The following is a 24,184-nucleotide window of genomic DNA, read 5'->3' on the forward strand; positions in this document are numbered from 1 at the left end:
CCAATCCAAGAACATGGTATATCTCTCTATCTGTATGTATCATCTTTAATTTCTTTCATCAGTGTCTTATAGTTTTCTGCCATACAGGTATTTCATCTCCTTAGTTAGGTTTATTCCTTGATATTTTATTCTTTTTGTTGCAGTGGTAAATGGGAGTGTTTCCTTAATTTCTCTTTCAGATTTTTCATCATTAGTGTATAGGAATGCAAGAGACTTCTGTGCATTAATTTTGTATCCTGCTACTTTACCAAATTCATTGATTAGCTCTAGCAGTTTTCTGGTAGCATCTTTAGGATTCTCTATGTATAGTGTCATGTCATCTGCAAAGTGTCAGTTTTACTTCTTCTTTTCCGATTTAGATTCCTTTTCTTTCTTTTTCTTCTCTGACTGCTGTGGCTAAAACCTCCAAAACTATGTTGAATAATAGTGGTGAGAGTGGGCAACCTTGCCTTGTTCCTGATCTTAGTGGAAATGGTTTCAATTTTTCACCATTGAGAATGATATTGGCTGTGGGTTTGTCATATATAGCCTTTATTATGTTGAGGTATGTTCCCTCTATGCCCACTTTCTGGAGAGTTTTTATCATAAATGGGTGTTGATTTCTGTCGAAAGCTTTTTCTGCATCTGTTGAGATGATCATATGGTTATTATCCTTCAATTTGTTAATATGGTGTATCACATTGATTGATTTACATATATTGAAGATAACTTGCATTCCTGGGATAAACCCCACTTGATCATGGTGTATGATTCTTTTAATGTGCTGCTGGATTCTGTTTGCTAGTATTCTGTTGAGGATTTTTGCATCTATGTTCATCAGTGATATTGGCCTGTAGTTTTCCTTTCTTGTAACATCTTTGTCTGGTTTTGGTATCAGGGTGATGGTGGCTTCATAGAATGAGTTTAGGAGTGTTCCTCCCTCTGCTATATTTTGGAAGAGTTTGAGAAGGATAGGTGTTAGCTCTTCTCCAAATTTTTGATACAATTCGCCTGTGAATCCATCTGGTCCTGGGCTTTTGTTTGTTGGAAGATTTTTAATCACAGTTTCAATTTCAGTGCTTGTGATTGGTCTATTTATATTTTCTATTTCTTCCTGGTTCAGTCTTGGAAGGTTGTGCTTTTCTAAGAATTTGTCCATTTCTTCCAGATTGTCCACTTTATTGGCATATAGTTGCTTGTAGTAATCTCTCATGATCCTCTGTATTTATGCAGTGTCAGTTGTTACTTCTTTTTCATTTCTAATTCTATTGATTTGAGTCTTCTCCGTTTTTTTGCTTGATGAGTCTGGCTAATGGTTTATCAATTTTGTTTATCTTCTCAACAAACAGCTTTAATTTTATTGATCTTTGCTATCATTTCCTTCATTTCTTTTTCATTTATTTCTGATATGATCTTTATGATTTCTTTCCTTCTGCTAACTTTGGGGGTTTTTTTGTTCTTCTTTCTCTAATTGCTTTAGGTGTAAGGTTAGGTTGTTTATTTGAGATGTTTCTTGTTTCTTCAGGTAAGATTGTATTGCTATAAGCTTCCCTCTTAGAACTGATTTTTAGGCATCCCATAGGTTTTGGGTCATCGTGTTTTCATTGTCATTTGTTTCTAGGTATTTTTAGATTTCTTCAGTGATCTCTTGGTTACTAAGTAGTGTATTGTTTAGCCTCCATGTGTTTGTATTTTTTACAGATTTTTTTCCTGTAATGATATCTAATCTCATAGCATTGTGGTCGAAAAAGATACTTGATACAATTTCAATTTTCTTAAATTTACCAAGGCTTGATTTGTGACCCAAGGTATGATCTATCTTGGAGAATGTTCCATGAGCACTTGAGAAGAAAGTGTATTGTTGTTTGGGGATGGAACGTCCTATAAATATCAATTAAGTCCATCTTGTTTAATGTATCCTTTAAAAGCTTGTGTTTCCTTACTTATTTTCATTTTGGATGATCTGTCTATTGGTGAAACTGGGGTGTTAATGTTCCCTACTATGATTGTGTTACTGTCGATTTCCCCTTTTATGGCTGTTAGCATTTGTCTTATGTATTGAGGTGCTCCTATGTTGGGTGCATAAATATTTACAATTGTTATATCTTCTTCCTGGATCGATCCCTTGATCATTATGTAGTGTCCTTCTTTGTCTCTTGTAATAGCCTTTATTTTAGTCTATTTCATCTGATACAAGAATTGTCACTCCAGCTTTCTTTTGATTTCCATTTGCATCGAATATCTTTTTCCATCCCCTCACTTTCAGTCTGTATGTGTCCCTAGGTCTGAAGTGGGTCTCTGGTAGGCAATATATATATGGGTCTTGTTTTGTATCCTTTCAGCCCGTTTATGTCTTTTGGTGGGAGCATTTAACCCATTTACATTTAAGGTAATTATCGATATGTTCCTATTACCATTTTCTTAATTGTTTTGGGTTTGTTATTGTAGGTCTTTGCTTCTCTTGTGTTTCCTGCGTAGAGAAGTTCCTTTAGCATTTTTTGTAGAGCTGGTTTGGTGGCACTGAATTCTCTTAGCTTTTGCTTGTCTGTAAAGGTTTTAATTTCTCTGCCGAATCTGAATGAGATCCTTGCTGGTCATCTTGGTTGTTGGTTTTTCCCTTTCATCACTTTAAATATGTCCTGCCAAACCCTTCTGGCTTGCAGAGTTCCTGCTGAAAGATCAGCTGTTAACCTTATGGGGATTCCCTTGTATGTTATTTGTTGGTTTTCCCTTGCTTTTAATATTTTTTCTTTGTATTTAATTTTTGATAGTTTGATTAATATGTGTTGGTGTTCTTCTCCTTGGATTTATCCTGTATGGGACTCTCTGCGCTTCCTGGACTTGATTGACTATTTCCTTTCCCACATTAGGGAAGTTTTCAACTATAATCTCTTCAAATATTTTCTCAGTCCATTTCTTTTTCTCTTCTTCTGGGACCCCTATAATTTGAATGTTGGTGCATTTAATGTTGTTCCAGAGGTCTCTGAGAGTGTCCTCAATTCTTTTCATTCTTTTTTATTCTGCTCTGCAGTAGTTATTTCCACTGTTTTATCTTCCAGGTCACTTATCTGTTTTTCTGCCTCAGTTACTCTGCTATTGATTCCTTCTAGAGAATTTTTAATTTCATTTATTGTGTTGTTCATCGTTTGTTTGCCCTTTAGTTCTTCTAGGTCTTTGTTAAACATTTCTTGTATTTTCTCCATTCTATTTCCAAGACTTTGGATCATCTTTATTATCATTACTCTGAATTTTTTTTCAGGTAGACTGCCTATTTCCTCTTCATTTGTTTGGTCTGGTGGGTTTTTACCTTGTTCCTTCATCTGCTGCATATTTCTGTCTTCCCATTTTGCTTCACTTACTGTGTTTGGGGTCTCCTTTTCTCTGGCTGCAGGTTTGTAGTTCCCATCGTTTTTGGTGTCTGCCCCCAGTGGGTAAGGTTGGTTCAGTGGGTTGTGTAGGCTTCCTGGTGGATGGGACTGGTGCCTGTGTTCTGGTGGGTAAGGCTGGATCTTGTCTTTCTGGTGGGCAGGACCGTGTCCGGTGGTGTGTTCTGGGGTGTCTGTGAACTCATTATCATTTTAGGCAGCCTCTCTGCTAATGGGCGGGGTTGTGTTCCTGTCTTGCCAGTTGTTTGGCATGGGGTGTCCAGCACTGGAGCCTGCTGGTCATTGAGTGGAGCTGGGTCTTAGCATTGAGACAGAGATCTCTGGGAGAGCTCTCGCCAATATTACATGGGGCCAGGAGGTCTCTGGTGGTCCAATATCCTGAACTCAGCTCTCACACCTCAGAGGCTCAGGCCTGACAACCGGCCAGAGCACCAAGACCCTGTCAGCCACACAGCATAGATAACTGTGGTAAAAATCTGACTGGTATCTTGGATTTTTCTTTGCTGGGCAATTTATCCCATTCTGCATAGGTGTAACTAAGCTGCAGGCCTCTAGTTTCAAAACTACAGGCACTTAACAGGATCTGAAGGTGGAGTTTTCAGCCCTCTGATGTCAAAAGGTCACCAAGCCAGATACTTGCGCATGCCACCATGAGCAATTCTATGTTGGGAAAATACAAGCTGGCATTGCTCTCCAAAATTACCCTTAATTTTCAAGAAAGCAAGAATCCTGGGGGAATTCCCTGGCGGTCCAGTGGGCAGTGCAGCCAAAACAAAAAGAAAAGCAAGCAAGAATCCTGAAACCCATTGGTTAAGATACAATGACTACTGTAGGTATAAGAATTAGTATCTATACAGATACAGAGAACAAAATAGTGGTTACTAGTGGAGAGAGGGGAGATAGAGGGGTAATATAGGGGTAGGGAATTAAGAGGTACAAACTATTAGGTACAAAATAAGCTACAAGGATATACTGTACAACACAGGGAATAAAACCAATATTTTATAATACCTGTAAGTGGACTATAACCTTTAAAAATTGTGAATCATTGGGCTTCCCTGGTGGCGCAGTGGTTGAGAGTCCACCTGCCGATGCAGGGGACGCGGGTTCATGCCCCGGTCCGGGAGGATCCCACATGCCGCGGAGTGGCTGGGCCCGTGGGCCGTGGCCACTGGGCCTGCGCGTCCGGAGCCTGTGCTCCGCAATGCGAGAGGCCGCAGCTGTAAGAGGCCCGTGTACCACAAAAAAAATTGTGAATCACTATATTGTACATCTGTAACATATATTTACAGCAACTATACTTCAGTAAAAGAAAATAAATAAATAAATAAAAAGAATTAGTAGTATATGTAGTGATAATAACAACACAAATCTGTTCTTGTCTTTCCTAGCAAAATAATGAAGTTTAATGAGTATAACTGGGAATTCCTGAATTTAGGTTTTTTGTGTGACCAGTAGCTAAGGCAAGACTACCACAGCAAATTACTGTTTAGGGAGAGAGAACTTCTGCATGAACCCCCTTTCCTTTGGGGAAAAAAAAGGTAAAAAAGTAACACCAATTTGTGTCAAGGCTGGTAGAAAGAAAGAATAAAACCCTTTGTTTGTTTTTATTTTTTCTGTCATTTTAATGTAAGATTGACACAGACTGCTACAACATCTGAGATTCCACAGAGAACTACATGCTTCTGTTATTAGAAAACCTTTGCTGAAGCACTTGAACTTTACTTCTTAAAAAAATGAATATGGAGGCTTCAAGCATTTTTGTCAGCACACTGCCATTCACAACAACCTTCTAGATACTTATTTTCTACCTTTTCCTAAAAAGGTAGTTCTCACTTACCAGAACCCCACACACCACTGACAGGTTCAAAGCTCCTGAGCTCAGAAGTGATCAAAACACACAAGGAAGTATAATTAGTAGTCCAAAGTTTGGTTTAAATGTTTGAAGAACAGCAAACACCCAATAACACATACCAAATAGATTATTATCGCTTCTATGATGTAATGAATCAACAACTAAAACCACCTAAGACTGAAAATTTCTGGACTCAGTGTCTATTGGTATAAAGCCTTCATTCTTAATGCTTCTTATGGCATCACAGGTGTCAGAAATCACACAGTACATTCTCAGCATTCTACAGTAGTCATCAATTTCAAAAACTATAATATACATCTGCATGTTACACAAACATGATTCTCTAGATAAGCATTTTGTCATATGTCAACTCCTAGCCTCAAATAACAGAACACAAAAAGCTATACAGGACAAAACACCACAGAACTTTTGCATATTCCCTTTTCCCAGTTGTTAGCAAGGGGCACGTTTTATAAGAGAAAGTGATGAAAAATCAGAAGTTTTGCATCCAATGTTTGATCCCAACTTTTTACTTTCTTATCGTCTTCTGGTACCACCATATCCTAGAATAAGGAGAGTAAATTTTATATTAGTTTTTTTAAATGCATTAGAATTGCTTATAAAATTACAACAGTAATACACGTTTATTGTTAGCAAATGATACAAAACACAAGGGAAGAAGGAGAGAATGAGCTTGCCAACCAAGGCTGCAGGACTCAGTGCATCAACTCCCCACAAGAGCCCTTCCAGACATCCAATCAGCATCAAGTCTGCTAAACACACACATGCTTGCTGGCAATAACTTTTAGTCAGGAAACCAAAGACGTGTTCTGTGCTGGGGCCAGCGTGGTACAGGCAAGACCCAAAGTCTGAGCCAAACAGCAGAGAGGCCAGTGGAGCCTAAGCCAGGCCCTGCTACCTCTCACGACTCCAGCGGTAAATAGAAGTAACATGGGGGAGGGTCACAGACTTTTGATGGTAAAGGTTACCTAGGCACCCCCAACTCCCCCAAGATGCAAACATGCTAACAGACAGGTTACAAGACCACAGTGTTCCCATCTGGAAACTCAATTTTTCTCAGATCTTCCTGTAGGTTATTTGGTAATGTCTTATGATTTTCTTCACCTAAGTCCCATACATTTCTAGTTGATATATACAGTTTCTTACAGTTCTTGTTTCCACTGGGAATGTGGTTCTTTTGTCACATTATGCCCTACGTAGTTACACCTTTATATATCTTCTCAATTATTACCACCTCTTTTTCTCCCCCAAAGCAACCACTGTCTTAACATCTAACACCACAGATTAGTTTTGCTTGTTTTTAAACATGTATATTTATAAAACATGAATGTTGCCATCATACTGTACATATTCTTGTGTGTCTGGCTTCTTTCTTTACATCTGATAAAGTTATCCACATTATCGCCTACAACTATTTACTTATTCTTACTGCTGCACAGTATTCCACTGTATGAATATAACTCAACTTATTCATCCATTTTACTGCTGGAAGATACATGGATTTCTTCCAGTTGAAGGCTACTATGAGTAAGGATGCTACAAACATCCTCGTACTCATCTTTAAGTGTAAAAGTGTACGCACTTCTGTTACCATGTATTTGTGAAACTGCTGAATCTTGAGTATGTTTATGTTCAATTTTAGTAGGTAATGCCTAACAGCTTTTCAAAGTGATCATATCAATTCATTCACACCAGCACTATGAGAATTCCACTCTGACATTTTTAAACATATTTAAATATATTTTCTGTCAATTTCAAGAATTATTCATTGTTCTATAACTTCTTGCCTCTGCTGAAGAAGACAAATCCAACCCCAGCAATCTATCAGCGCCTCATTATCCACTACCTCCGATTCTCTGCTAATTAACTAGATATTTAACTCCAAATAATTTGTTTTTTTATATTTTATCTCTGCTTCTTTACAAAATTTCCTCTTAGTCATTGCAATAAACATATTTTTGACAATGATTTAAATAATGGCTCAATACATTTTTATTGAGTTTTACCAAACTGAAAAGTTCAACCTTCTACCTAGAAAATTCCCATTTTAGAGCTTAAAGGACCCCTAGAGATTAACCAGAATTAAACATACATGGAAACCAACGTCCAGGAAGGTTTAAGTTAAAACCTTGGTTAGTGAAAGACATGAGTCTAAACCAAATTTCTGTTTGAGTTTTAAAGAACAGAAGTGGGAGGAAAGAATAGATCTGAATAATATTTTAATCTCAGTTAATTGTGCAACTAATATTTCTGGGGGGTATACCACATAAAACCATGACTGCTAAATGTATAGTTAATCATCTAAGTTCCAAATTGTTTCTGTACTTTACTGAATAGGAACTTCTTGATTTTTTGCTCTCACCTGACGCTGTTCTGGTTTTTGGCTCTGAGCTTGAACACGCTGAGTAGCTTCCTGGGTCTCCACGAAGTGGTGAATAAGCACGACTATTCCACGAGCTGGAGTATGAGGATGGGTAGTACCACGAGTCAGAAAAGGGTGTTGCTGCTCTATAAAGACAAAAGTGTGTCAGGCATTTTTCTTGTGACTATGATTTTTAAATACCCTCCTATTCCTAAACCATCAGAAAACAATTTTTATCAAGTGTTTTTTCCTCAGTGTTCTGGTATATTAGGATTAACATAAAATAAACACTGTTTTATATTTCTGCCATTCTTATGGTCATTGCTATGAGGAAAGAAAATGACAGGGAATAAAGGTTCTTTCTTTCTGAATTCGCATTCAAATACAATCTAAACTTAAACTACTATTTAAACTGAAGACATTCCAAAATCTGGTCACAAGCTCTTTCCACCCTTGCTTCTATCATTCTCCAACCAAACCAGAATGCCAACTGTGCCCCAAATGTTGTGTTCTTTCCTGCCTTCTCAGATGTCGAGTCAACAGTCTTGCTTCTAACTCATATCTATAAGCATGACATGTGAAAGAAAACAACACATATAATATTGATCAAAGCACAGATGGCATTCTTTCCCATCCCCAGAGAATCTGATTTAATAGGGTAATGTCACCATAATTTATTTTCCTTAACAAAACAAATCCAGTCAAATTGTAAGTAAAACAAAGAAGCCTCTAAAGCAAGGCTGAATTAAAGAGCAGGTGAGATAAATGCAAAGCTTACCTATTGCTGCCAAACAAATATCCTAATATTCCTCCAGTTCCCAAGCCAGTCCAGAACCCTGGTCCTGAATTTTTATGTCCTTGTTGTCCAGTGAAAGCACTGCCAAAACCAGAAGTTGCACCATGCGGTCCTAAAAATAAAAATGATTATGTATCCTCTCTTAAACCATAGTCTACAAAACTAAAGATAATATGACATTTCAATTGTTTCATCTGTATGCTTTAATAATAATACTCAGGGGACTTCCCTGGTGGCACAGTGGTTAAGAATCTGCCTGCCAATGCAGGGGACCAGGGTTGGAGCCCTGGTCCAGGAAGATCCCATGTGCCAAGGAGCAACTAAGCCTGTGCACCACAACTGCTGAGCCTGTGCTCTAGAGCCCGCAAGCCACAGCTACTGAGCCTACATGCTGCAACTACTGAAGCCCACACGCCTAGAGCCTGTGCTCCGCAACAAGAGAAGCCACCACAATGAGAAGCCTGCGCACTGCAACGAAGAGTAGCCACCGCTGCCTGCAACTAGAGAAAGCCTGCGCACTGCAACGAAGACCCAACGCAGCCAAAAATAAATAAATAAAATAAATTTATTTTTAAAAATAAAAAATAATAATACTTCAACTTATAAACAAGTGTATTCAAAAGGTGTATTTATAAAATACTGGTTTAGGGCTTCCCTGGTGGCGCAGTGGTTGAGAGTCCGCCTGCCGATGCAGCGGACATGGGTTCATGCCCCGGTCCGGGAAGATCCCAATACCACGGAGCGGCTAGGCCCGTGAGCCATGGCTGCTGAGCCTGCGCATCTGGAGCCTGTGCTCCGCAACAGGAGAGGCCACAACAGTGAGAGGCCCGCGTACCACAAAAAATAAATAAATAAAATAAAATAAAATAAAATACTGGTTTATAACCAAGGAGCACCTGCCTTTCCCAAACACAAGGAAAAGGAGGGATATGTTTTTAAGGCAGGGGAGGGTGGTTTCTTCCCATAAGGTCACATCTGCCCTGCTCCAGATCAGCTACTAGAAGATGACCCCACTTGTCAGAGCTACTTCCTTTCTACTGTGTGGACACGTCTAGAAGCTCCAGGTTGAGAGCTGTACCTGAGTGTCTAATGGAGGAATCCAAGTGGAGGATATTTGTTGGTTGGGAAGTCGGGTCTTACAAGGGACCAAAAAAAAAATATCTTCTGCTCAGAGGAAGTTTTTCTTAAATTGCTGTATCATATACATAAAGGGAACTGTGCTAATCCCACATGTACAGCATAATAAATCTGTACGTATGTACCCAGGCATGTAATCACTACCCACATCAGTAAAACCTTTCTATCACCCAGAGACTCCCTCACGACAACTCCCAATAGATACCCACCCATGTCAGAGAGAAGCCAACTCTGACTTTTCTCACCACACTTTGGTTTTACCCATTCTTGAACTTTTTATAAATAGAATCATACGGAGGTACTCTTCTGGTGTATCATTATGTCCATGAGAGTCGACCTCCACCACTGCATACATCAGTTTTGTTTTTGTTTTTTTCTAAATTTATGTATAGTAAGTAGTCCAATGTGTGAAAAAAAACAATTTGTCTCATTCGAATGTTTACGGACATTCTATTTCCAGTTTTTGGCTGCTGTGAATACAGCTGCTGTGAACATTCTCGTGCAGATCTTTTTGCACACACATGCATGCATTTCTCTGAGGTATGCATCTAGGAATGAAATTGCAGGGTCATTGGATGGCGTATGTCTAGTTTCAGTAGATACTGACAGTTTTCCAAAGTGTTTTATCCTTTTAACTCCTTCCAGCAAGTTCCAGTTAACTACATCCTTGCCATAACTTGGTACTCTGTCTTTTTAATGTTAGCCATTAAGATGATTAAATGGTGGTTAATTAAGAACTCAGGTTTTAATCTGCATGTTCCTGAAGACTAATGATGCTGAGCACCTTTTCAAATTTTTATTGGACATCTAGATATCTTCTTTTACTATAAAATGGCTGTTCAAATCATCTGTCCATTTTTTTAATTAGGTTGTCTGTCTTTTCTCAGATTTGTGGGACTTCTTTATGTACTGTAGACACACGTGCTTTGTTGAAAATATGTTTTACAAATACCTTCTCCCAGTCTGTGGCTTGCCTTTTCACTCTCTTAATGTTGTATTTGATGACTAGACATTCTTAATTTAAATAAAGTCTAATTTATCCCTCTTTTCTCTTTGGCTGGTATTTTTTGCATTCTAAGAAAGTTTTGCCTACCCTGACAAATATTTTCCTATGTTTTCTTCTGGAAACTTAATTGTTTTACTTTTATGTTGAGCTCTGTAATACTCAGTGAATAGAATTTTGTGTGTGTTGTGAGACAGAGTTCAAGGTAAATGCTTATTACCAAATCTGACCAAGTTTGATTGAGATGATTTGCAATTTAATCATGCATCCTTAAAATAGTAATCACAATTAACCTTATAGAGAAACAGAACACAAGAGGTAAAAGAAGTTGAAGGTAAAAAAATAAGACAAATCTGCTTTGGTTTCCCAGTGCAACCATTTTCTATATCAGAAACCAGCACAGGATTCACTACCTGACTTCTATCCTACTTACTGCCATTGCCTAGGAAAACATACCTGTGAACTCAGGCTTAAAGCCTGCAGGAGAGGGTCCTTCAGAGTTGGTGAATCTCTGATAACGATGGGAATACGGAGGATACTCAGAATATGGTGGAGGAGAATCATGACCATTACTAAGGAAGAATTTATAAACTCCAAAGGCAATAGCAAGTAGCACCACGATGGTAAGCACTCCACTGATGCTACAAGATTCTCGGGAGTACAACTTATTATAATAATCAGAGAAAGAGTTAAAGCCATGGTTTCTTCCAGACTCTCTCGATTTTTTCAGGCCAAGTTCCGTGTAATCTAAGTGATACTCCAAGCCACAGGAACCTCTCAGTACATACTGGTCTTCAGAGGATTCATAGCCTTCACAGCTCACCACAGTTTTTCCAAATTTGTAAGCGATATCTAAATCGGTCTTACATTCCCACTGTGAAGAAAAGTAGAAACAGGTTATTAAAACCAAAAGATTTTTTTTTTCATTTAATATACATTATTTGGGCTAAACAGCTGTCATAAAACAGCAAAATGAAGCAAGGGAATGATAATCAAAATTCAGGATGAGTATTTCTGTGTTGGGGGAGGGCAAACCAGGGGCTTCCAAGATACTGGTGATATTAACGTTCTACTTAAGCTAGGTGGTGGGTACATGAGTGCTCATTTTATTACTATTCCTTATTCCTTACATATAGATGTAAAGAATTCTTTTGTACATATTAAGCATTCCCTAATTTATTAATTTTAAGCAAATTTTTAAAATGTCAACTTTTTAACCACTGTTGAAGATGCTTTCTTTAAAAATAGGGGTTTTTTCAACATTAAGGCTCAAATATCAGCATCATATATGAATATCTGGTAGCTGTTGATATAACCTTCTGAGAAAAACTTCCTACACAAATTCTATAAAAACCATGGACTACCTTTCCCAAGGTCCAATCCATTAAGTAATTTTCTTAAGTTTTTTTAAAAAGACATTTAGAAAAACTGCAAAAAGAATCTATGCTAGCCTCAAAATTTTCCAGCTTAAAAAAAAGAGCCCAGGTCTACTTTGAATTCTATAACTATTTTGAGCTGAGTAGGTAATATGCTTCTCTATCAACATTAAAAAAGATATAAGCCAAAAGAGATCTGATTGGTTCTATTGCTTTTCTCTTTTTTGGACAAATTAACTTCCTCTTTCAAACTTCAGGTACACTATATCAGCTTTATTCAGATGTAATTCACATACTAGACACTCACCCATTTCAATGGTTTTTAGTGTATTCACAGAGCTGTGCAACCATCATCACAATCAATTTTAGAATATTTTCATCGCCCCCCAAAGAAATCTCATCTCCTTTAGCAGTCACTTCCTGTTTCCCCCCAAGTCTCTTAGCTCTAAGCAACCACCAATCTGTCTGCAAGGATTCCCCTACTCTGGACATTTCATGTAAACGGAATCATACAATACGTGGTCCTACGTGACTGGCTTCTTTCACCTGGCAGAATGTTTTCAAGGTTCACACATGTTGTAGCATAAATCAGCACTTCATTCCTTTTTATGGCTAAATAACATTCCATCGTATGGATATACCACATTTTGTTTCTTCATTCATCAATGATGGACGCTTGGGTTGTTTCTACTTTTTGCCATTTATGAATAACGCTGCTACAACGTTTAGTATGTTTCTGTGTGGACACACATTTTCAAGTCTCTTGGGTACACACCTAGGAGTCGAATGACTAGGCATTCAGTAACTCTATGTTTAAATCTTTGAGAAACTGCCCGTTTTCCAAGGTGGCTGCGCCGTTTCACATCCCTAATGGCAGTGTATGAGGGTCTCTCCACATCCGCACCAACACCTGCTACTACGCCTTTCTGATCACAGGCATCCTGTTGTAGGAACTGGTGTCTTACTGTGGTTTCGATTTGTATTTCCCTGATGCTGCACACTTTTTCAGCTAATGATGCTGAACATTTTTTCACATGTTTACTGGCCATCTGCATATCTTCTTTGGAGAAATGTCTAGTCAGATGCCTTACCCACTGTTAAATTTGGTTATATGTCTTCTTACTGAGTTTTAATAGTTCTTCATATACTCTGGACACAAGTCCCCAATCAGATAATATGACTGCAAAAGCTTTCTCCTATTGTGTGTGTCCTTTTCGCTTTCTTGATGGTGTCTGTTGAAGCCTAAAAGTTTTTAATTTGGATAATATTCAATTTTTCTATTTTGTTGTTGTTGTTCTACACTATTCCATTTTTTTAAATAATTTTATTTGGAGGAAGATTTATAAGCTTGTTGATTTAGGTAAATAAACTCAATCTCTATCGGTATTTCATGTTAATTGTCATTTCCTTAATAGCATATACTAATAGAGGCTTCTAATTATTATATTTATACTCTTGGAATTAGAAGAGGCTCTCTCCTGCTACTAAACATAAGTCAACGTATGACATCCTCTATACTTTGCTCATGCCATTCACTCCCTTCTCTATCTCTTCAGCTCTAAAAATGTTATCCTTCCTTACTAACACAGTACATATAATACTTTCTTCTTCAAGTCTTTCCCAATCCCCCCAACTGGACGTGACTTTACAATACTTTGTTGGCACCTAGATGTAATGTGAGTGCTTGTCTTATCTATTCTCCTAGGAAGAGAGTTTCTTGAGGGTTGTGACTCCATCATTCATTTTTGTATAATACTGTTTAATATATGTTTAATGAATGACTTTGCCATTAGTATCTTTTTTCCATCAAGACTGGAAAGTAATATAAAAGTAAAAGTAATTTCAGCTTTAACCTGAAGATTCTGCAATCTGGTTAGCAAGACTAGGAAAAAATGTTGTGAGATACGTATCACCAAGCAAATATGAACTCTCTCCCCGAACTGCATACATGAGGCACAAAGGTTGTATCAAACAAGAATATCACTCTGATGGAAGGGAAAACTGTCAAAGCAAGCTTCTGGCCGAATGACCAACCATCTTAAATCCTTTCTGAAAGCAGGCAGAATACAAAGTAGAAATCTATTCGTATTGATTTAAACTGAATTCACTTAAAATCTATTCCATTTCTAAAGGATAACAAAGTTTGGAACTTCAAGGAGGTGGCCTGTCCTAAGTACAAAATGCCAAAGACCGGAAGACAATAAAGCCCACTGAAATGCTTTCACTCGTAAGTAACCACGCTCAGCTCTAAAACAACTTTTTAAAATCAAGCATTTGAAGCACAATAGGGACACAGGAACCCCACCCCCACTTACAATCTACAATTCCTTATCATCTTAACTTTATTTTTTAAGGATAGGTTGGTATTCTTTGAGGAATGACAGAGAAATGACAATCAAAAGAAATCCTCTACCCCCCACCCTCAAGTATATGAAAAGTTTTGAAAATTTACTAATGTCTTATGAGAAAGTTTTGGTATAAAGATTACAATGAATATTTCCAGGCTTTAAAATCAGTTCATTTCTTTCAGAGGATGTTCCTTTCAGAGACCGAATCACTGATTTATATTTATATATTTTAGGTAACCGGAGATTTTCTATATGTACTTCCCCAAAATACTGAATAATGTCTCAATAAACACTTCACTGAAAAGGATTCCATTTAGACTTCCATCAACATAAAGAGTATTACCTGTACATCATAACCATCCCAGCCTTTGTTCTGACACTGTATGACTTTGGGGGTATAAGAATCACATCCAGCTGTGCCTCCAACACATTTCAACTGTGGGATCGGATCCAACCTACGGGAAGTAGTATAGCGGTCATAGTGGAGGGTAAGAGCTTTTATATCCCGCAACAATACTCGGTCTGAAACAGTAAGAACACAGATAAACAGATGGTAAATATCTTGTCATATAGAAAGATTCATTCTAGCAAAACTCTTGTCATCGAAAATACTTTCAAAAGTAAGGCTCTTTCTTGCCTTTTGAGGATGACTAAGGAAGAGAAGATGGAACAGTTTCCCAAATCCCAAAGCCATCACAACAACCTTCACGCCTTTTGCACAAAAGTCAGAAAGTCACTCCTTTAAGGTCTCCCTTCATTTCAGGATTGATGTCCCCTAAACTGCTTCTATATCGTGAGTTCCACATAATTTTTGCAAAATCAGAACCAAAAGTTCATTCTGAAACGTTGTACTACTGTATGACAATTGACAATAATATCAATGGTTAATTAAAATAGCAAAACATATACATGAATGTTCCTGAAGCACACTTAATGACTTAAACGTCTGTCAACAGATGAATGGTTTAATAAAATTTTGGCCTATTCACAAAGTGGAATATTCTACAGCAGTTAAAATGAGTGAACTAGAATTCATGTATCAGAATAGAAATAGTAAAAACATTTTAAGCAAAATGCAAGTTGTAGAATGTTTAGTAGGATGGCTTTACATAAACCGCGAAAACTGGCAAAACAGTACTACGTGTTGTTAAGGTCTATACGTGTATATACCAGTAGTATGAAAACATGCATAGGAATGACTAAACATCAAATTCAGAGCACCACTGAGGACAGAGGGAGAGCAGAGCCTTTCGCTCTCTATCCCTAATGTTTTATTACTTTGCAGGGGGGAGGTTTGCTTGCAAATATAGTACAATGTAAAGATTCAATAAAACTGGGTGGTGAGTACGTGGGTTTTCATTGTGTACTTCTGTGGGTTTAACTATTTCACAATTTTAAAAATTAAAAAGTTAAACTATTTCACAAATTAAAAATCATATTGACAAAGCAGTTTAAAAAGAAGAAGTCAAAACAAGGTAATTATGGCCGGCACTGATGTATCAATACATAAGTGAATTTTGAAGTGTTATTGGAAAATGAATAGTCTTCCTACTTATCATCCTCAGATTATGATGGAAGATACTGCGGATTGGTTCACTCAACACCCATTTTGCCCTCAAACTGGTATGACTTCTTGCAAAGCTAAAAGACTCCTAAAACGTCTTGCAGCTACAAATCCCAAAAGTGATTTCGGTTCTGTCAACCGGAGGGACTTAAGCGAGATCCGGAGATCAGAGCTTAAACTCAGACTGTGCCCAGACTAGCAGGCAGTCATGGGGGCTCAGGGTTTTCCTGACACTGTCCAGTGCTCCGTAATTAGTGTCGTGGATGCGAAAAGGCCTGATGTGAGCCATCCAGTGTTCACTGCTGCAGATGTAGCAGACATCACTTTCCACCATTTTGTTAGCACCCAATTCCCTATATTTCAACCTGTCAAATTAGCAAAATTTGCTGCCTCTCAAATTCCACTGAAAGTACAATAAATGAATTGTTTTGCCGATGTGAACAAACAAGGTCAGGCAAAACAGAAAAGGAGATGGTAACAGAATTTTGGAAGGTGAAAGCAGATGGACCAATAGTTAGGTGACTAGTCCTAAATATAAGTGAAGTGCCAGACCAGCAAGTGGGAAAACTGAGAACCAACCTGACACACGTAATGGAATCCCTAAAAGCAACAGGAAATAGCAGCTCTTGAATTGGAGCTGACTAAAGTAAGCACTACAAGGTGAAAGCTGCTTGAGAAGAAGCTACATCCCTAGATGGTCTCCCAAGCTCTTTTCATTCATATACATATATATACACACATACATACACACACATACACACATACATATTTCACAATTTTTTTAAATCTAAAAGTAACACTTTTTCCTTTTAAAAAGAGAAATCCATTCCTCCTCCAATTTCACATTTCTGTGATAACCAGAACTAGCAGCCTGGTCAGTACCTTCTTGTTCACACAAACAGATACATATTCAGGGGTTGTTTTGACTTTTGTTAGTTTATTTTTATAAAATTGAATCATACAGTGCACATTACTCTTCACGTGCTTTTGCACTTAATCAGACATCAACGGTATTCCCTCACGTCAGCAAATACAGATCTTATTTATATTTATTTACCAAAAAAAGAGCTTAATAAATTTGACTAAGCTGAGACTTACTGGTCACGCGTCTCTCACCAAAATACAATAAAACTAGAAATATAATAATACAAAGTAATCTAATAACATATAAAATGGTAAAAAGACAGCTGAAAACCAGTAACAACAAAGAAAGGAAAATTGGGTTACAGCAATCAAAACATATCTGTAATTAAATCTATAATAATGTAAACAGTAACACAGGATTAGGAAACTGAGCATGTGCACAACGTATAAAAATTCATCCCTGATGGTTAAACACTTACCACAAAATAAACAACAAATTAAAAGTACTAGAAGAAAACACAAAAAGAAAGAATATGTTTATGATCCTGGGATGGGAAAGATCTTAAGACACCAAAAGCAAGACTGACCAGCAAGATAGTGACTATACTTGGCAAATCATGTTCAATCTATGAAAACCCAAGAATCCATAATAATACTTAAAGGGAAAGCCAAAAACTCACTTGTCTATACTTAAAGTGGCTACCAATTACCTCACTTTGAAAACTAGCAATTAAAGATTTTAAATTAAATGTTTATCCTGACTTTCCAGCCAGAACCATAATCTGAAATAGCCTCAGTTGATAAGGCAAATCTCAACTTTACTGAAGAATATCAATCAATAAATGCAGAAGAAGTGATAGAATTAGAAAAATCACCATCTTACAACCCCTAAATAAACAGATTCAGAAAAGGATCAATTAGTTTTAAAATCATTAAGTGAATGGATATTGGTATGCTGCCAAGTAACATTACACGGAGTGCTCTCTAGTCACAAAAGGGGAAAAATGTAACTTCACGGGGGAGAAACAAGCCACTGTAATCCACTAGTCAAACTTAGCACTGCTAACAGTATAAAGATCGATATTACACCATCTCCTATGATGTAATCCTCAGAAGTATTTAATATGAATCTAATCAATCCTTTGGACCTAGCATTCAGCTTACTAGAAATACAAGGAAGAAAAAAAAATGCTAAAACAATGTCATGAGAAAACAGAATCCAGAACGTAGGATATTCTAAAGGATAACTGGCCCAATCCCTTCAGCAAAGCAGGAGCATGAAAAAAGAGACCATTCTACATTTTCAAAAGACTTAAGGGATAATTCAGTCAGATGCAATGACTGGTCCTGGACTGGGCCCTGGTTTGAACAAACTAGTTTAGACATTTTAGGGACAACTGTGATATCTGGCTATGGAATGAGTAATTAGTTGATATTAAGAAATTAGGGTCAATTTTGTTAGATGTAATGTTATTTTTACTAGGTGGGGAAAAGTTCATTAAAAAAAGGCTTATACTGAAGGATTTAGTTATGGCCTATCATGATGCCTGTAACTTTCATTAAAATATATCAACATTTAAGGGCTTCCCTGGTGGCGCAGTGGTTGAGACTCCGCCTGCCGATGCAGGGGACATGGGTTCGTGCCCCGGTCCGAGAGGATCCCACATGCCGCGGAGCGGCTGAGCCCATGAGCCGTGGCCACTGAGCCTGCGCGTCTGGAGCCTGCACATCCGGAGCCTGTGCTCCGCAACGAGAGAGGCCGTAACAGTGAGAGGCCCGCGTACCGAAAAAAAAAAAAAAGAATACATTGCTTAAATAAGCAAAAAGGATATATTATACAGCACAAGGAAATAGAGCCATTGTTTTGTAATAACTTTAAATGGAGTATAATCTATAAAAATATTAAACTAATATGTTGTAAACATGACACTAATATTATAAGTCAATAATATGTCAATTTTTAAAAAATGGGGCTTCCCTGGTGGCGTGGCGGTTGGGAGTCCGCCTGCCGATGCAGAGGGCGCGGGTTCGTGCCCCGGTCTGGGAGGATCCCGCGTGCCACGGAGCAGCTGGGCCCGTGGGCCATGGCCACTGGGCCTGCGCGTCCGGGGCCTGTGCTCCGCAACGGGAGAGACCGCGGCAGTGAGAGGCCCGTGTAACCAAAAAAAAAAAAAAAAAAAAAAATATTGTTTTACCAAATAATAAAGCTTACTATAAAATTAAAATAATCAAAATAGTATGGGATAGTAACAGAAACAGACAAGTGAACTGTGAAACAAAAGAAAGTCTAGAAATAAATCCAGATATATGTGGAAATTCAATACAAGATAAAGTGGGTTTTTTGTGTTCTAGGTGTATTTTTTTATCAAGCATCACCATATTTTATTTATAAAACAAAGCACAATGGCATCCTTTACCGTTGACAAAACTCAATATTCTGCACAACTCTTTCTGCCCTGCTTAGCCTGTGTGAGGAAAGACAAATGATGCATCTCAAACCCACAAGTAATTTAAGAAGTAGAGTAAATTGGGTCTGAGTTACAATGAGTTGCAGTAGCCTCAAGTGGGATCTCAGTAATACTGTACAGAATAGTGATTCTGAGACTACTCCTTAAATGAAAGGAAACTCTTCTCCAACCAGCAAAAGCAGGCTTTTCAATTTAGTGGAAAAAGGATGTCTTCTTCAATAAATGGTTTTGTCATAACTGACTACACAGCTAGAATAAAATCCACCTAAAGCTATATAAAAATTTAATTCCACACGATCCAAATATCTAAATTTCCAAGAACTATACTAAAATAAAATATGCTATATTAAACTCAAACTACCTCCTAATAAATAAAAAATTGTAACAATGAAAATGTTCAATGGTTTAAAAAATCAGAATATTATTAAACTAAATAATGGGAATAATAACAACTTGAATTTGTTGTAGCAGGGCTGAGATAATGCAAAGAACACTGAACTAAATTCCCACCACCAACTTGCTATATGACTTTGGCCAAGTCAATTTATCTGTATAGAAATGACCTGTAAAGTTAAAACGTTATCAACCTTAAAATTGACTGTGAAGTTTAGATATGATTTACTAAAATTATCTGGTAGAGTACTCGACACATAATAGGTGATCAAGTATGATAAATATTATTGAGAATGTTTAAGGAGCCATATACCTATGCGTTATCATTACCACGACTCTACAGCATCTTTCCTCCCTAGAGATCCTAAAGGTTACTATGTTTTGCAACCAGAATACATATGTTGAAGCCGTAATCCCCATTGTGGTGGCATTTGGAGGCAGGGCCTTCAGGAGGTGATTAGTTTTAGATGAGCTCATGAGGATGGAGCCCCAGTGATGGGATTAGTGCCCGTGTAGGAAAAGGAAGAGACCAAGGCCCCCATTCACCCACTCACCCCCACCTACCCCCACCCCGCCCCACCCCCACTCTTGTTATGTGAGAACATAACAAGAAGACAGTCATCTGCAGAGCAGGAAGGGGCCCTCTCCAGACACCAAACATGCTCGCACCTTGATCTCAGACTTCCCAGCCTCAGAATGCAAGGAATAAATGCTGCTTACCACCCAGTCTGTGGTATTTTGTGATAGCAGCTCGAACTAAGACAAGGTCTAAGAACAAAATGCTCACAACCTTACTCCACTAGTACATCAGTCAAGGGTGACACACAGTTCCCTGAAGTCCAGACTCACAAATCAAAATCCACTTGCAGGTCTCAAACTTAAGATGAACAAAACCAAACTCCCCCAAGCCTGATTCTCCCACAATCCCACATCTCAGGAAAGGGTAATTCCATCCTTCTAGTCACTCAAGATCCAAACCCTTGGAGTTATCTTTGTCTTCTCTCTTCCTCTACCCCCTATATCTAATCCCTCAGAGTATCATGTCATCTCCACCTTCAGAACAGCTGAGAAGCCCACCACTCTCACCAACTGCACTGCTTTCCCCCGCCCCCCGCCGCCAACCATCACCACTCTCGGGACTTACTGTACAAGCAGTCCCTTCATGGGCCTCCAGCTTCCCCCCACCCACTCTCGCTCCCACAGTCTGTTTTCCACAGAGCAGAGAGAATGTGCCTTTAAAATACAGATCATATTAGGGCTTCCCTGGTGGCACAGTGGTTGAGAGTCCGCCTGCCGATGCAGGGGACACGGGTTCGTGCCCCGGTCCGGGAAGATCCCACATGATGCAGAGCGGCTAGGCCCGTGAGCCATGGCCGCTTAGCCTGCGCGTCCGGAGCCTGTGCTCCACAACGGGAGAGGCCACAACAGTGAGGGGCCCATGTACCGCAAAAAAAAGAAAAAGAAAAAAAAAAAACAGATCGTATTAAAAAAATATAGAACAGAATAGAATGGGATAGAATACAGGTCATAGCAGACCCATCTCTTCGGGGTTCTCATCAAATGTCACCTTAACAGTGACTTCTTCCCTGACTAACGTATATTTTGAAAATCCCTGCTTCTGCCTGCACACCCTGTCCTCCTTACCCTGTTTTTATCAATGTCCAAACCACTATTCACAATATGACACGCTATTTACCTGATTTGTTCATTTTCTATTTCTCCTCAATAGGTGTAAACTCCAGGGCAAAACACTGTTTTGTTCACTGCAATATTCCCAACACCCAGAAGAGTGACAAATACAAAGTAGCTCAATAAATTGTGAAAATTTTTAGGTAATCTCTTTAGAACTGGTACAATTTTTTTTTTTCTGGACAGATTTTTGCTTTATGTTAGCTAAAGACAAAGTGAGTACAACCAAAGTCAAACAAAAGACAAACGAGGGACTGACTACTGCTTGATAAAACTACTTGAAAAAACTAACTCAATAAAATGCCTTCATAAAATAGTTCCTCAAAAGTAATTTAAGTCCAAGTAGTTTGATTGTGTTTACTCTGCAAAATATTTTGTGCCTTTTGTTCCAGAACAATAGTTTTATAGAGTAGGTAGACAAAGAGCTACCAGGAAAAGGTTCATTATTAGTTTAAATTTGGCTCCGTTTTTTTATTCCCCTGACTCTTCATCTGTAAACCATTTTTTTTTAAAACCTCCTCTTTTTATTCAAGAATTGATTGAGGGTTCAACTAATGTTTTAATCCAGTTTTTAAATTGTAATTCTGATCAAAGTCTTCTATCTATATAAAACTTTCTAGAAATACATAAGGAAAATGTACAGACATTTAAATCCAACTTGGCTTTTTATTAATTAGTAATAAAACATCCACATCAAAGGAGTACTCAAAATCAAGTACTTACAAATAGCACCTTCTCTCTCATTTTAGCATTTAAGAATAAAAAATAAGAAGCTACAGAAATAAATCTGTTGCTTAAGTTCAAAAACACAGGCATTTCCTATCACCAAATCACGACTGCAATATGGGTACACTTTCCATGCTTTTAACATCTTTACTCCCCAAAACAAAAATGATGTTTTCATTGTTTGAAAGTCATTTTTTACATCACTCCAACTTAACAGCATGCATCATTTATTAAATGGAAAACTGTATGTATGTATGTATACATATATATACACACATATGTATTAATTACATGGAATATTCTCGATCCCATAAAAATTCGTTAGACAATTCTAATAACATAGTGATATGAAAGAACTATTTTTCCTAGAAATCACTTATCGTGTACCATCACACACAAAAAATTTTTTTTAATTCAACAGGAAAAGCTGGTGTAACGCAATGAACGTCACTGTAATGGTCAGACTAAGCAGCGTGAGTTGTGATCACATAAATAGTACAGTCCATGATTCTGCTAACCTACCTCCAAGGTTTGCAGCCCTGTCCACGAAGTGTGACTCAAGGACTGCCGGTGCCATGGCAACTGCCAGGTACAGCAACAGGCAGCCATGACAAGAGTCAGCGACGATGACATCAGACAGTCTTGACAACAAAGCAAAATGCGCAGGTGAGGGTCGAGCTTTCCAGCCAGACCCAGGGGATGAGGGCTGTAGCCCGAGAAAGAAGAAGGTGGGCAAATTCTGGGAGTCCAAGCAAGGGAGAAGGGAACATTAACAACACTAGAGTAGTCCCGCCCCGCCCACTCCCCAACAGTCCACACTCGTCCAGGAGGACGTCTGGGAAGAGCAAAGAGGCCAGGCAGGGCACAGATGAACAGCGAGGAGGATGGAAATGAGGAATTAGGGTAGAAGGGCTCAAGGGGCGGCGAACAGAAATGGTGGAGCCTCTTAGCGCTGCTTGAAGGCAGCAGGAAGGGGGGAGTGAAGGCAGCACTCACCAGGGTCTTCCCAGCCCCGGGCAGAGCCCGCGATCAACAGAAGCAAAAGGAGGCTGAACAGAGCGCAGCGCCCAGCCGCTTCCGGCCCGCTGGCCGCCACCATGGCGCTCGGTGAAGATGACGCGCGGCTGTCGGGAGCTCGCAGGTCGGAACCCTGGCTGCGGAAGGCCGCGTACCGTTAAGCACCGACGCCGGCAGCTTCCGCCGCGGAAAAAGGAAGGTCTACCGCAGGACCCCTGCTGCAGGGAAGGTCCGTGCGCCAGTCTGACGTCACTACAGCGGCGGCGCGTGGGGGAACTGGAGTGGTCGCTGCTGTCCCCGCCTCTGGAGCCCAGCGCGGCTGCGGGCGGAGTCGAGGGCGGGGTGCCGCCGTTGAGGGCGGAGCCAAGGGCGGGACGCAGAGGCTGAGGGCGGGGCCTAGGGCCGCCCTCCTAAAGGTTCAGCGCGAAGACTGAAACCATCACAACGCAAAATCTAAGTGTAGTCACGTTATTTACAAAACCTTAATAACCTTCCCGAGGGACGCTACTGTGCCTTACTCAACTTCACGTCTTCAGCAACTAGCATAGCGTCTGGCGCATGATTTGTGTTCCATTAGTTTGCTAAATACAGAGTGGATTTGAGAGGCAGCACGGAAATATATTGTCTGGTTTCAGAAGCTCAGAACCTTTACATATTTCCTTCCACGTGGAGACAGTGGGAATTTACAAGATATCCAGAGGAGAAACTACCACCTAAATAAAGAACCAGCCAGGGAAAACAGTTAAGAGTGCATAGGCATTATCTTTGAGGTCTGACAGTCCTGGATTTCTCTCCTTCATTCATTCATTCAACAAATATAGGTTGAACGCCTAGTATGTGTCTGGCGCTGTTTTCAGCTTGGAGTATGCAGACAAGGTCCCTGTACTCATGGAGCTTACACTGATGAGAACTAAGATAAACAAAATTAAATAATAAATTAATAAACAAAGATAATAGTGATAAGTGCATTGATGAAAATAAAACAGGGTGATACAGTAGAGACTAGGAGCCAACTTCAGGGAAGGCCTTGCTGAGGAAGTGATTTTGAAGCTTTGAGACCTGAATGATGAGAAAATACAAAGATCGGGGGAGAGCCTTCACTGCCTGGGGAACAGTGGATGCAAAAGCCCTAAGTTTCTGTTTTGAGGAACATCATTCACTAATTTGATTAACACCTTTATCTATTTAGCACCTAACAGT

At 39.0% G+C, this 24,184-nt stretch overlaps 1 protein-coding gene across 1 annotated transcript; it reads right to left on the reverse strand.

Moving 5' to 3' along the window:
* Nucleotides 1–4,976: 4,976 nt before the first annotated feature.
* Nucleotides 4,977–23,306, reverse strand: SARAF (store-operated calcium entry associated regulatory factor). The gene is made up of 6 exons (XM_032618558.1): nt 22,964–23,306; nt 14,607–14,785; nt 10,996–11,413; nt 8,382–8,511; nt 7,604–7,749; nt 4,977–5,783 (listed from the first exon to the last, which is right to left on the reverse strand). Exons 1-6 carry the CDS (start codon nt 23,064–23,066, stop codon nt 5,758–5,760), a joined length of 1,002 nt encoding a protein of 333 aa, XP_032474449.1. The 5' UTR covers nt 23,067–23,306; the 3' UTR covers nt 4,977–5,757.
* Between the last annotated feature and the right edge of the window lie 878 nt (nt 23,307–24,184).

This window comes from Phocoena sinus, chromosome 21 (genome assembly GCF_008692025.1).
Source record: "Phocoena sinus isolate mPhoSin1 chromosome 21, mPhoSin1.pri, whole genome shotgun sequence".
Lineage (NCBI taxonomy): Eukaryota > Metazoa > Chordata > Mammalia > Artiodactyla > Phocoenidae > Phocoena > Phocoena sinus.